We start from the raw sequence: 14,054 nt of genomic DNA, 5'->3' as shown, positions 1-14,054 counted from the left end.
CATCATGGAAAAACAAACCAACAAAAGTGGTAGTGAAAATATGAGAAGTTTAAAACAGGCAGAGAAAGTGAATAAAGCAATTGTTAATGCTAGTAAATCAATACGAAAAAAACATCGAGCACTGAAGATGGGTCAACAAGAAGATAGGATGAAAGTTATTAAAAGTTTAGAACCTATTATTCAACCACTACAGAAAATAGTTAATACAACAGATGAAGATAAAATATTAATGAAAAAGGAACCGAGAAAAAAAATACGTTTATTAAAGAGAATCCATTCGGAAACATCTACTCCAATAAAAGAAGGTCCGTTGAAGAGGATTCATCCAGAGTCATCTACTCCAATAAAGGAAGTTCCGTTGAAAAAAATACGTGAAATTAATTTTAATTCAGAAGAAATAAATACAAATCGTCATACTTCAGCAAATAACGCAATTGAATTAAATCGAAATTTACATGATACATCTCCTACAAATGATAATATAATTAATTTAAATGAAAATTTTAACAATCAAACGATTGAAGAAGAAACATCATTGCCCATGGAATATATATCAATGGATGAATTACCTGTCTCAAAACAATATGCTACAATACAATCAGCTTATGCAAGAGAACTGCTTCTAGGACAACATGAAACAATTGATGATGTTTTTGGTATATACATCGATCCACGTGATAATAAATTATATTTGGGAAATAAAATCTTTCATATTGATTCCAATGATGTTATAACAGTAGGTGAAAAAAAGTATCAAGGTACTAAAGGATTATTTGAACTTTTGTTAATAAAAAAACCTAATGAGACACTCTATAACGATGAAGATTTAAAACAATATAAAGATATATTACAGTATACAAGTGCACATACACGAGGTCATATACCCGGTGAACACATTAAAAGTAGTAGAGGAGATAAATATATGTTTATTATAAAACCACTCTTTTCTAAAATAAAAGGTCAAGGTTTATGGGTTACTTCTCCCAGTATGCTGCTCAATAGAAACAATAACATTGATTATGTTCATTGGGATGATCCTAATGAACTTGTTGATCGACTACGATTACTCTTTGCATCACAAACTGCAGGAAACAATTCACATCAAAATGAAATAATATCTATTATTGAGGAGCTTAAAGAGGCTGGATTTATAATAAATTAAAATAATTTTCACATTTTCAATCAGTATCACGATGACCATCGATGTGTTTGGTAAATCTCTAAATGAACGATACCGTTATCGTTCAGTGTCAAGAAAAAGACCTAGAATAGATAATCCTATTGTAGGAACAGCAAATCAAAATGAATCTTTAAACATTAATGGAGGTGAATATGATGCACACAAAAGACGAATTATAAATTTAGGTGAACCATTAAACCATACAGATGCAGTGACAAAATCATATGTTGATACAGAAGTTAAAAAAAAAGAAAATAATGAAGATCCAACAAAAATTGATAAAGTATTTTTACAGAAGGAAATTTCAAATAATATTCAAAAAATTGATTTGGATACAAAAATAAAGGATTTCAATGAAAATTTTCAGAAAAAATTAGATGATTTTAATAAAATAACTACTAATGTACAATTACAGAATGATAAAGTAAAAAATGAAATAGAAGAACTTGATTTGAAAAATAAAGCAAAACAATTTGAGGAAGATTTTGACAGGAAGAAGAGTGAAATTGAAAAAATGAAGAGTAATGTGAAATTGTTGAGTGATAGTGTTAAAAATGAAATTAAGAAATTAAATTTGGATGAGAAGAAGAAGAAAAAATTCGAGGAGGATTTCGACAGGAAGAAGAGTGAAATTGAAAGGTTGGAAACTAATGTGAAAACGTTAGGCGATAATATCAAGAGTGAAATCAAGAAATTAAATTTGGATGATAGAGTGAAGAAGTTTGAGGAGGATTTTAATAGGAAAAAGAGTGAAATTGAAAAATTGAAGAGTAGTGTAAAATCGTTGAGCGAGAAGCTTCAAGATGAAATTAAAAACCTAAATTTAGAGTATAGAGGAAAAAGATTCGAGGAAGATTTTAACAATAGGAAGAGCGAAATTGAAAAATTGGAAAGTAATGTAAAATCACTGAGCGAGAGTGTTAAGAGTGAAATTAAAAATTTAAACTTGAACGATAAAAGGAAGAAATTTGAGGAGGATTTTAACAGGAAGAAGAGTGAAATTGAAAAGTTGGAGATTGGTGTGAAATCTTTGAGTGACAGTGTCAAGAGTGAAATTAAAAAATTGAATTTGGATGATAGAATAAAGAGGTTTGAGGAAGACTTTGGTAAGAAGAGAAGCAAAATTGAAAAATTGGAGAATAATATAAAATTGTTAAGTGAGAGTGTGAAGAGTGAAATTAAAAATTTGAATTTTGACGATAAAAGGAAGAAATTCGAAGAAGACTTTAACGGGAAGAAAAATGAAATTGAAAAATTGGAAAATAGTGTAAAGTCATTGAGCGAAAAGCTTCAAGGTGACATTAAAAATATGAATTTAGACGATAAGAGGAACAAATTTGAGGAAGATTTTAGCAAGAAGAAGAGTGAAATTGAAAAGTTGGAGAAAAGTGTGAAATTATTGAGCGAAAAGCTTCAAGGTGATATTAAAAATATGAATTGGGATGATAAGAGGAAAAAATTCGAGGAAGATATTGGTAGGAAGAAAAATGAAATTGAGAAGTTGGAAAGTAGTGTGAAATTGTTGAGCGAGAGTGTGAAGACTGAAATTAAGAAGTTGAATTTGAATGATAGAATGAAAAAATTCGAGGAAGACTTTGACAGAAAGAATTGTGAAATTGAAAAATTAGAGAATAATGTTAAATATTTGAGTCAAAATGTTAAGGATGAAATTAAAAAAGTGGATTTAAGCAATCAAATTAATCAATTTAACAAATATTTTGAACAGAAAAAAAATAAATTTGAAAATTTGGAAAATAAAATGAAAACTATAAACGATTATGTTAATAATGAAATAAAAAAAATAGACTTATTACATGATACTTTTAATAAGGATACAAATAAAAGTTTGAAAGATATTAATAAATTAAAAACTGACGTTAAAGCTCTAAATGATGATATCAAAGGTGAAATTAAGAAACAAATGGATTTTGGTGTAAGTATGATAAATACATTAGCCGAGGAAATTAAACGAATGAAAGACCAAAAAAACCTTACTATAAAACCTAACTTCCCACCAATTCCTACAGTACCTTCAGTTACTCCAGAGAATGAACCTGGTAATTTTGAAGAATTATTGAAAAAATTACACGAACTGTTGGATAAGGGAAAACAGAAATGAGTAAAGAAAAAAAACAACTTGTTGATGAATTACATGCTCCAGCACGAAAAAATTTTATTAGAAGACGAGTTATTGTTCGTGGATATGACCATTTGTGGCAAGCTGATGTAGTGGATATGCGATTGTATTCAAAAATTAATAAAAATCATCAATATATATTGACAATTATCGATGTATTTTCAAAATATGCTTGGGCTATACCAATTAAAACTAAAAGTGGGAAAAATGTAACTCATGCATTTTCCAAAGTTTTAGAAGAGAGAAAACCAAAAAGTTTGCAAACTGACGATGGAACAGAATTTTACAATACAAATTTTCAACAACTAATGAAACATCATGGAATTAATCATTATTCAACGTATAGTATACTTAAAGCATCATTAGTTGAACGTTTCAATAGAACATTGAAGAGCAGTATGTGGAAAATGTTTACGCTTAATGGAAATTATCAATGGCTGAACATACTGTCAAGTCTAGTTAAAGATTACAACAATCGTAAGCATAGAACTATTGGTATGTCTCCACAAAGTGTAACAATTGAACGAGAAAAAGATTTATTGAAAAATGTGTATAATTTCATAAAAATAGCTGCACAGGCAAAGTATAAAGTTGGCGATGCTGTTCGTATAAGTAAATATAAACATTTATTTAATAAGGGTTATACACCGAATTGGACAACAGAAGTATTTAGAATAGAAAAAGTTCAAAGAACAAATCCAATAACATATTTATTAAAGGATTCTACTGGTCAATCAATAGCAGGTGGATTTTACGAGTATGAACTACATAGTGTTGCAAATCCTGATGTATACTTAGTAGAAAAAGTATTACGGAAAAAAGGAAATAAAGTTTTTGTAAAATGGTTAGGATTAAATTCAAACCATAATTCGTGGATTAATAAAAATAACGTATTGTAATTATTATTGTAATCAAAATGTCTTTTTTAAATAAAAAGTTTTATTAATTCTCATAATTTACTTGTATTACATTTTTATGACCCTATGGTAATGTATCAGTTGAATTTGCTATTAAATATCTTTTATCATCGTATGGACTTAGCGCTATTTTCTCCTCACAAATTGTAAAGACATTATGTAAATTTGATCTTATTATATTTTGCTTACATATTAATGTATTGAAATTTTTTAAAGAATCTATATAATCATCAAATTCTATATTTTTTACAACATAGCTTTTAATACCTTTAATACATTTTTTATCCTTATTAACACCGTTGATTCGATATGCATACATTTTTGATCGAAGTCCCACAAATTCTGACATTAAATTATCGTTACATTCATCCTTCATTAAACCAATTACTTTTTTATTAACCAAAGGTATATTATATATATTATTAATAGGATAATCACTTGTATCAAAATAATCTATTTTTTCTCGAATGAAATCGTAAATATTTTCACACTTAAACTCATAAATTAAACTATCGGTATCAGTATACAAAAGTTTTACGACTAATTTGAATTTTGGTAGAATTACATCATAGTGAAAGCTATATAAACATACTTTAGATAAATCTAAAACGCACATTCCAATAAATATTGGTTTATCAATAATAATATTTAATTTTTTCATTTGTATTGCAACTAAATCTTCGTCAAAAATTGAAATTCGATAAAAATTTGGTTTTGATACTAATGATCTTACACCGTATCTACCTCCCCAATTATTTTTTATATGAACATTACATCTCTTACGTACATTTTCTATAGTTTCACCAAAAACAGCATTATTCATTAATTTGTATAAATTTTTCTCAAAATCACTATTACTTTCAGTTCGTAATTTAGTATTCAAATCAATATAACTCTTCAACCAAAATGATTGTTTAAATTTTAAAATTCTATGTATTTTTTCCAAAACCACACCATGATTTAAAGCTTGTTTCAAATTTCTATAATGCGTTACATAACGATACTTATTGTTTAATGTTGTTAATAGTTTTGAAATTTTTGATTTTGGTGGTTTTTTATTTTCCGGACACATAGGTAAATCTCTTTGTAAATCGTGAATTTTTTCAGGATAAAAAAGATCAACTTCTATGATGTATCCTGTATCTGAATCATCAGCATAGTCATTTACATTGAAATTTTCACAATTCTCAACCCATTCAAATTGTCCAAAAGGTAAAGCCTGAGACATTGCCCAACCATATAAATTGTTTACATCAAAATACATTAAATAACGAGATGATTCACTTGAATTATAATTTGATAAAAATTTATTGTTTGCCTTGGCATACCTATTAGAACATTGACTGAGACCACCTCTTATACCTCGTTCAATAAATGTTAACATATCTATATCAGTAACTAATTCCAACTTAATATCAGTATAAAATAACATTACATCCCATGTATAACTTGGTAAACTAAAATAATGAACTGGATCAAGTCTATAATTATTTACACATGATTTTCTAAAATTTTCAAAAATATCTGCCAACAACAGAACATCTGTTTTTAGATACAAATCAGAATATTCACCGATATTTTGAATATTAAAAGTATTCCATACTTTAAGAGCATGTGTATAATCATTCTCTGAAATTTCACATTCATTTAAATGATTGTAAAATAATTCACGAGATGGAAGTTTTGATTCATTTAAAACATTTAAATCTTTAACATAATCATATGGAAACACACCTTTACGTGTTAATAAATTAAAAGCATTCAAACTAATATCTTGAAATTCTGATTTCAAACACGTAAAATTATTCTGATCTACGTAATTGGCTAATTTTTCCAGACTAGAATTCAAAAAACGAAATGAATCTAAAAATATAAATTTAATATTACTATTTTTTATAAATTTAATTATAGTCATATATTTTTCCATATTTAACGGTATTACTTTTACATCGCCTTCAAAACTATTTGTAATGTCGCGAATTAAAAAATGAGCATCATAATTACTTAAATTATGAAATATGACTGGAATATTTAGTTTTAATTTATAGTTTATATTACATGAATTATGAGCAGCACCTCTAAATAATCCTGTGATATGATGATGATCTCGAACCTTTACATCATTTACACTAAATGGTTTTTCACAAATATAACAAAAACTTGCCTTTACAAATTTTTGAATATCTTGTTTTGACATTTCCATTGGTTTAATATCAATTATTATCTAAAAAATATATATATATATCAATATAAATAATAATAATAAATAAAAATTTTGTTTATTTGTGTACTTACTTCTGATATTTCAACAGCAATTTTTTGAAGTTCGTTGGTAAACCATTTTGCACAATCAATACTACGTTGCATTTTAAATCGTGATAAATTATTATTATAATTACACGAAACATAATATCCAATGCTATACGGTTTATGTTGTTGAAATGCTTTAGCAGAAACAGATAATGAATCTATTTTTTCAAGTAGACATTCGAAATCTGCATATATAACAAACGGTACTTGCAATTTTTTATAATAATTTTTAAATTGTAAAATATTATTATTTTTAGCAGGAAGTACTACTGCACAATCATTTACCAGATTACAATCAACACGATGTTGTATTAATTTATCATTACTATTAAAATAATGCATACAACGATTACAAAAATATTTTGTATGTTTATCTCTACTACATTGGTTAGATAGTAAATATGATAAATTTTTAATTAAACAATAATGATAATTATAATCATTTGAAATATATAACAAATTAAAATGTTTAATTTGCTCTTCTTTCGTAAGATGTGTAGGTAAAATTTTTTTCTTCTCAATTACAAATACATTTATTGAAATTTTATTTAATTTTTTAAATTTAGGAATATCTTTAATGGATATTGGAAATTCTAAACCTTCAAAATTCAAATAATTTTTATAATGAGGATAAGATGATAATAAATTACAATTTTTTTTTGCTGGAAATAATCCTGTCATTATTGCCCATGCAAAACAATCTTTGCTTCGATTTTTAACATTAATAACAGCATGTTTATTTTGAATCCATTGAGGTAATTTGATATACGATGATGCTGTCATTGGATGATATTTAATAATTTGAATAACAATATTTATTATTTTCGAAAGAGCCCAACCAGAATCTCTTTCCTGAAATTCTTCTAATTGAGTTTTTATGTTAGACATTTCAATTTCATACCAATTTATGATATTTTCAGATTCGCATAATATCTTATAATTTGTATTGAAATATTTTACTTCCTCATTATTTTTTGACACAAATAATCCACTAAAAATCAACATCACCTTGATAAATTTAAATTTAAAATTTGCTTTTTGTATAAACTGGAGAACACTATCTTTTACATCCAACATAAAGTTAATTGGTTCAATATGTGACACATTTATTATAACACCAGTTTGAAGTCCATTTTTGAAATTTGATTGTACTTCTTGCCATATATATCTTCTTTCATTCGTTTTATTTATTTTCTTTTCACCACCACCACCACCAATTTTCTCATTTTTTGTCATTAAACAACTCTTTTTTTTTCTTTCAATAATTCTCATTAAACCAATTATTCTATTAAGTTTTGCCTCTGCACTTATTTTTCTTCCCACACCAATTTTCATATTCATTTATGATTTTATACTTTTTATCGCTTTATTACACTTTTTAATAAAATTTATGTAATCTTCAATCGATGATGATGTATTTTCCATTAAAGAGTAATATTTTTCACGAATCTCTCTCTCGTAGGAAGTCAACATTTTTAAGCAATCAACCATTGTGTATATGTATATGTTATTGATAATACAAAATATATTCTATAAAGAGAGAGAGAGAGAGAGAGAGAGAGGGAGGGAAATGAAGTTTTCTCAAAAAATCAACCAACTTCGTTACCGTTGACGATAGACACACTTGAATCACAGTAATATTCTTAAATATGATTCACTCTCTTTTATATACCATACTGTTACAAAATGCTAATTAAGAAAATATTTTAATATGTTTAGTAGAGAATTAATTTACACATTAATTGTTTTATATACATATAGAGAACAATTGAAGTATTGAAATTAGATTTCTTTTAACCAATTGAAGAATAATTGAGGTACTCTCAATTACCTCCTCCTCCTCCTCCTCCTCCATCTCACTGGAGAGAGGGGTTTTAAGGTTACGAAAAACATTTGTATGAGACAGGCAGGAGCTATTAACGCGCGCTTATGGTAGCGAATACCTCCTCGTCTCTCTATCTCGACACACACACACACACACACACACACACACACACACAAGTTTAAAATATTAATACTTTTTTCATGCTGATAAAGATACTCACTGCCTTGCCGACGGGGTCGGGGCCTTGTCGGCGGCGCGCATCCAGGTACGCAGCCTCTTACACCCTTTACCCCCCTCGGCGGCGGCAGCGGGAAAAAACGCACGGGATTTTGAAAAAAAAAGGGGTGGCGGTGGGGGCGGGGGCCTTAGGGGCGGGGCCAGGGGACCTACCACCCACCCACCCAAACACGGACACGAACCATATTTGCACATAACCATATTTGGTTCGAAACTTTTTTTTTGGACATGCCCATATATGGCTCGATACTTATTTGGAATAACCCCCTCACCTACACTTCATCCAGGTCCTGTCTAGCCCTACTACTCAGAGCAGAGCAGAGCGGCGTCGAGCAAAGCAGAGCAGAGTTGAGCAGAGCAGAGTAGAGCCGAGCAGCGTTGAGCAGAGCAGAGCAGTGTCGAGCAGAGCAGAGTTGAGCAGAGCAGTCGCCACACTTTCCGATACAATCCTTAAATCCGCGTCTGAACTCTTTCAGCACTAAAGTACGAGTTGCCAAAATTGCGACTGATCTCCTTCAGGACTAGATTACGAGTGTCGCAAAAATCGGGAGACACCAGCCAGTGCTGTTAGATCGTACCGGATTTCTCTCCCCACCACGCGACCGTAGTCTCACTAACACACGGTCAGCCGGTAGCATCGGTGAGACATCCCTACTCATACGCAGCTCCCTAGTCACGCACACCATTGCAGCGATACGTGCGTGTCTCGGCTGCCTTCGCTGGGTCTCGGTCGGATTCGGCACAACTGCAGAGCGAAAGAGAGCAGTATAGTTTTCTCGGCCCTCTCACTCTCTCCCAATCTTGACTGTCTCTTAACCAAGGAAACGTGGCAAAATCCTTTTCAACCAGCACGGCAAGTGTAGTCCAGTCAAATCAATAAAAATAATTACCAAAAAATCGTAAATTTTGTTTTTTTTTAAGTGGTAAATACTAAGGAGCGAAAATTTGCAAAATTCAAACTCCTAAGGGGTTGGCTAATTTGGGGGGGGGGGGGTTAAAAAGAGGTAACCAAAAATAATTCGACTACTGTACTTCGTAGAATAACAATTTTTTTTTATTTAACTTAGAAAAATATTCTCTACAACTATTATTGGACAACATTTTTTGTAGCGAAATTGGTTAAAAAGTTATTCAGGAAAAAGGAATACAAATTTTGCAATTTTAACTTATTTAATTTAATATTATGAATCCGGCTTTTTTAATCGAAAATAAGTTTAAATATTTTTTGTAGAGTATTTAATTAGCTAGAATCCAAGTTAGTTAAAATATGATTTGTGTCAAATGGAACCTTAGGTAGGGTGCATCGCGCGAAGTTTATTATTTTAATGACTTCTTTTTGCTCAGCGAATGAAGTACACATTTTTACTTGCTATTCGTTATGTTCAAACATTGAGCTCCTCGTGTTTTTAATATATTTACAAAAAATGCTTTAAATAATAAATTCTTTTCCACCCTACCCTGGAGGTAGAGTTGGATGCGCATTTTTTTTAACGTGGTATCCCCAGAAGGTATATTCTACAGGAATGCTTTTAATCCAACTTTAACACAATTATAACGAAATTTGTTAAAGGGAACACTGCCAAGACGCGCATTTGGAAAAATTGGTGGCCTGGCCTAGTTTTGCCAAAATCGTCGGATAGTATTTTATTTTAGTAGTATAATGTGCTTATAATAATTGCATTTTTTATTTATTATGGAGTCCAATATGTTAATGGTTATTAAAAAAAAAATCCTTGCAATGAAAAAAAAAATTTAAACTTCGCCAAGACTCGAACACGAGTCCGCCGCGTGACAAATGGCAACCTTACCATCTGCGCTATAGCACTCACTTGGTGTGCCAGAGGCAAAACAGCTATTTAAAAACTTACTACAATTCTTTCATTAACCCGTCATAAACGATCAAGAATTAGCTGCAATAATAAATACATTTATTTACACATCATTATTGCACTAAATTTATTATGTTTTTCATTTGAAGCATACATTTTGCATGAAGATACGACAGTTTAAGGGTGTTCATGCAATACTCTAAATACAAAAATATTAACACGCTCAATTACCATTAATTATTCGACTACACGTAACATATATTATAAGATTACTCAATTGATTTATGATAATTGAGCGTATGAATATTTTTGTATTTAGAGTTTTGCATGAAAACCTTTAAACTGTCGTATCTTCATGCAAAATGTATGCTTCAAATGAAAAACATAATAAATTTAGTGCAATAGTGATGCGTAAATAAATTTATTTATTATTGCTGCTAATTCTTGATCGTTTATGACGGATTAATGACAGAATTGTAGTAAGTCTTTAAAAAGCTGTTTTGCCTCTGGTACACCAAGTGAGCCCTGTAGCGCAGATGGTAAGGTTACCGTTGGTCACGCGGCGGGCTCGTGTTTGAATCTTGGCGAAGTTTAAATTTTTTTTTTCATTGCAAGGATTTTTTTTAATAACCATTAACATATTGGACTCCATAATAAATAAAAAATGCAATTATTAGCACATTATACTACTAAAATAAAATACTATCCGACGATTTTGGCAAAACTAGGCCAGGCCACCAATGTTTCCAAATGCGCGTCTTGGCAGTATTCCCTTTAACAAATTTCGTTATAATTGTGTTAAAGTTAGCTTAAAAAGCATTCCTGTAGAATATACCTTCTGGGGATACCACGTTAAAAAAAAATGCGCCTCCAACTCTACCTCCAGGGTAGGGTGGAAAAGAATTTATTATTTAAAACATTTTTCGTAAATATATTAAAAACACGAGGAGCTCAATGTTTGAACATAACGAATAGCAAGTAAAAATGTGTACTTCATTTGCTGAGCAAAATAAGTCATTAAAATAATAAACTTCGCGCGATGCACCCTACCTAAGGTTCCATTTGACACAAATCATATTTTAACTAACTTGGATTCTAGCTAATTAAATACCCTACAAAAAATATTTAAACTTATTTTCGATTAAAATAGCCGGATTCAAAATATTAAATTAAATAAGTTAAAATTGCAAAATTTGTATTCCTTTTTCCTGAATAACTTTTTAACCAATTTCGCTACAAAAAATATTGTCCAATAATAGTTGTAGAGAATATTTTTCTAAGTTAAATAAAAAAAAAATTGTTATTCTACGATGTACAGGAGTTGAATTATTTTCGGTTACCTCTTCGTCACCCCCCCCTCCCCCAAATTAGCAAACCCCTTAGGAGTTTGAATTTTGTAAATTTTCGCTCCTTAGTATTTACCACTTAAAAAAAAAAAAAAAAAAATTTACGATTTTTTGGTAATTATTTTTATTGATTTGACTGGACTACACTTGCCGTGCTGGTTGAAAAGGATTTTGCCACGTTTCCTTGGTTAAGAGACAGTCAAGATTGGGAGAGAGTGAGAGGGCCGAGAAAACTATACTGCTCTCTTTCGCTCTGCAGTTGTGCCGAATCCGACCGAGACCCAGCGAAGGCAGCCGAGACACGCACGTATCGCTGCAATGGTGTGCGTGACTAGGGAGCTGCGCATGAGTAGGGATGTCTCACCGATGCTACCGGCTGACCGTGTGTTAGTGAGACTACGGTCGCGTGGTGGGGAGAGAAATCCGGCACGATCTAACAGCACTGACACCAGCAACGAGCTGTTGGTCCCTTACCCCCAACTCTTCATAACTATAAATCTAATTGGCGGAGCCGATTAAGTTATTGGTACCACCAATCAGACCCAAGGTCCGACTTCTTCCGAAAATTCAACTTGAATGTTCGGGAGTAGCGGAAAGCCGTAGTTCGTTAGGCCCCTTTAACACACGACTTATGGGCCACGATCGTTGCTCTACTTTTATGACCTATCAATTACCGAACTTTATACTGTATTACAGAGGATAGGTAGGCCAAGCGTATATGACACGGTATTATGGCCTTGATACTGTGACCATAATATGTCTCATGGTTCTATAGAAAGACATGTATATTGTTTTACGGCCGTATTCATAGTCGGTCCTTAAGAAGCTCCTTAGATTAAGGACTCCTTATCTAGGGAATTTTAACTGTAGCAAAATGGAGTTTGTCCTTAGCTGTCAAATGGCGCGGTTAACCTTAATTTTCGAATCGTAAACAAGAATAATATTTTCGGAAAACGATTGCGGAAAAGAAGAAAGGATTTTAGTAAATAACAGAGAAAGAAAAATAAATCAGATGAGTATTAATTAATAACGAAACATGAAAATTATTGTAAATTTTTAAGGAAATATACTTTTTGATTATTTTATTTTTGTTACAGGTGAAATCCTGTTTCTGATGAGTTTCAATGAAGGAAAAAAGTACTTATAGATCAATAAATGAAAAAGCATTAAATTACAAAGCATTTCTGTGTAGCCCAGTCATTTCAATAATTTAGACATAATGTTATAACAGTGAATGTGTAAGCGATTGGTGTATATACAATCAAGTTTTATTGTAAATTAGTAATGATGCACGATAATGTTTTGATTGCTACTTTTATAAATTAAAACTAGTTCAATTAACCTATCATTTATATTTCTTTCCTTAATCCAAATTCTATATACACATAGTACGTAATTACATATTCTCATATTAGTCATATATTCTTTAATTTACTAATAAAATTACCATAATTTTATATTTGTAGAGCATAACTGTTTGTTGCAATGATTTTTATTATTCGACCAATGTAAGACAAATTGCAAAGGGTTTCTGCAAATGGCTTATTGATCCACCACATCTTTCCACATCTTGTATGACATCTATTTTCCTTGTTAATCCCTTTTTCAAGTTTTCAATATATACCAATATTTTTGTGCTATTTTTAAATACACTTGGATATGGCTATTCTATTAACTAACTGATTTTAAAAATATTAAGATGATTGGTAAACCATTGTTCTGCTAAATTTGAAAAATGGACACTTGAATATTGTGCTTATAATGTTTGGCACCTCTTCCATAGGATATCTTCTCTTTACATTTGAGAGGATGTTGTTCTCCAATACATTTAAATGTACTGCTGAATGCTTCTTGTTTTTAGCTTCAAATAATTATCCAACTTCACATTTGGATATCCATCCTCAATATATGATACATATTTTGTTACTTCTATTTGTATGTGAAATTCATTTGTTCTAAAATCTTAATTTATCTTTTTACTAGATATATATTATATCATTTTCAAGGAATTGATATGTCTTTCTATCAATCCTAACAACATCATAATAGATGTAATGAAATAAGTATTCTATATTCAAAATGGATATCTATGCGTGTAGTGGGAAAACTATTTGAAGCTAAAAACAAGATGAACTCAGCAGTATACAAATACCTTTTAAAGAACTTTATTTTCACAAGTATTATGAGAACATATCTCGCAGAAAATATGACAAATTTTAATAGTATCATTCAAATGTCCATTGTACAAATTAAAGAAGATAATGGTTTAACAA

General features: G+C 30.3%; 2 protein-coding genes across 2 annotated transcripts; one reads left to right on the top strand and one right to left on the bottom strand.

The window, feature by feature from the left end:
- Nucleotides 1-1,193: 1,193 nt before the first annotated feature.
- On the top strand, nucleotides 1,194-3,299 carry LOC136779479 (putative leucine-rich repeat-containing protein DDB_G0290503). The gene is made up of 2 exons (XM_066737103.1): nucleotides 1,194-1,463; nucleotides 1,548-3,299. The coding sequence occupies exons 1-2, from the start codon at nucleotides 1,194-1,196 to the stop codon at nucleotides 3,297-3,299; spliced, it is 2,022 nt and encodes a 673-aa protein (XP_066593200.1).
- Nucleotides 3,300-4,298: 999 nt separating this feature from the next.
- Nucleotides 4,299-7,885, bottom strand: LOC136779478 (uncharacterized). Its single transcript, XM_066737102.1, has 2 exons — nucleotides 6,530-7,885; nucleotides 4,299-6,458 (listed from the first exon to the last, which is right to left on the bottom strand). The coding sequence occupies exons 1-2, from the start codon at nucleotides 7,883-7,885 to the stop codon at nucleotides 4,299-4,301; spliced, it is 3,516 nt and encodes a 1,171-aa protein (XP_066593199.1).
- Nucleotides 7,886-14,054: the final 6,169 nt, after the last annotated feature.

The sequence above is a fragment of the Prorops nasuta genome, unplaced genomic scaffold, assembly GCF_024137725.1.
Source record: "Prorops nasuta isolate Cenicafe-Biocafe unplaced genomic scaffold, Cenicafe_Pnas_1.2 PNAS00017, whole genome shotgun sequence".
In the NCBI taxonomy this organism is placed as follows: Eukaryota; Metazoa; Arthropoda; class Insecta; order Hymenoptera; family Bethylidae; genus Prorops; species Prorops nasuta.
This window is presented reverse-complemented; position numbering and strand designations above follow the sequence as displayed.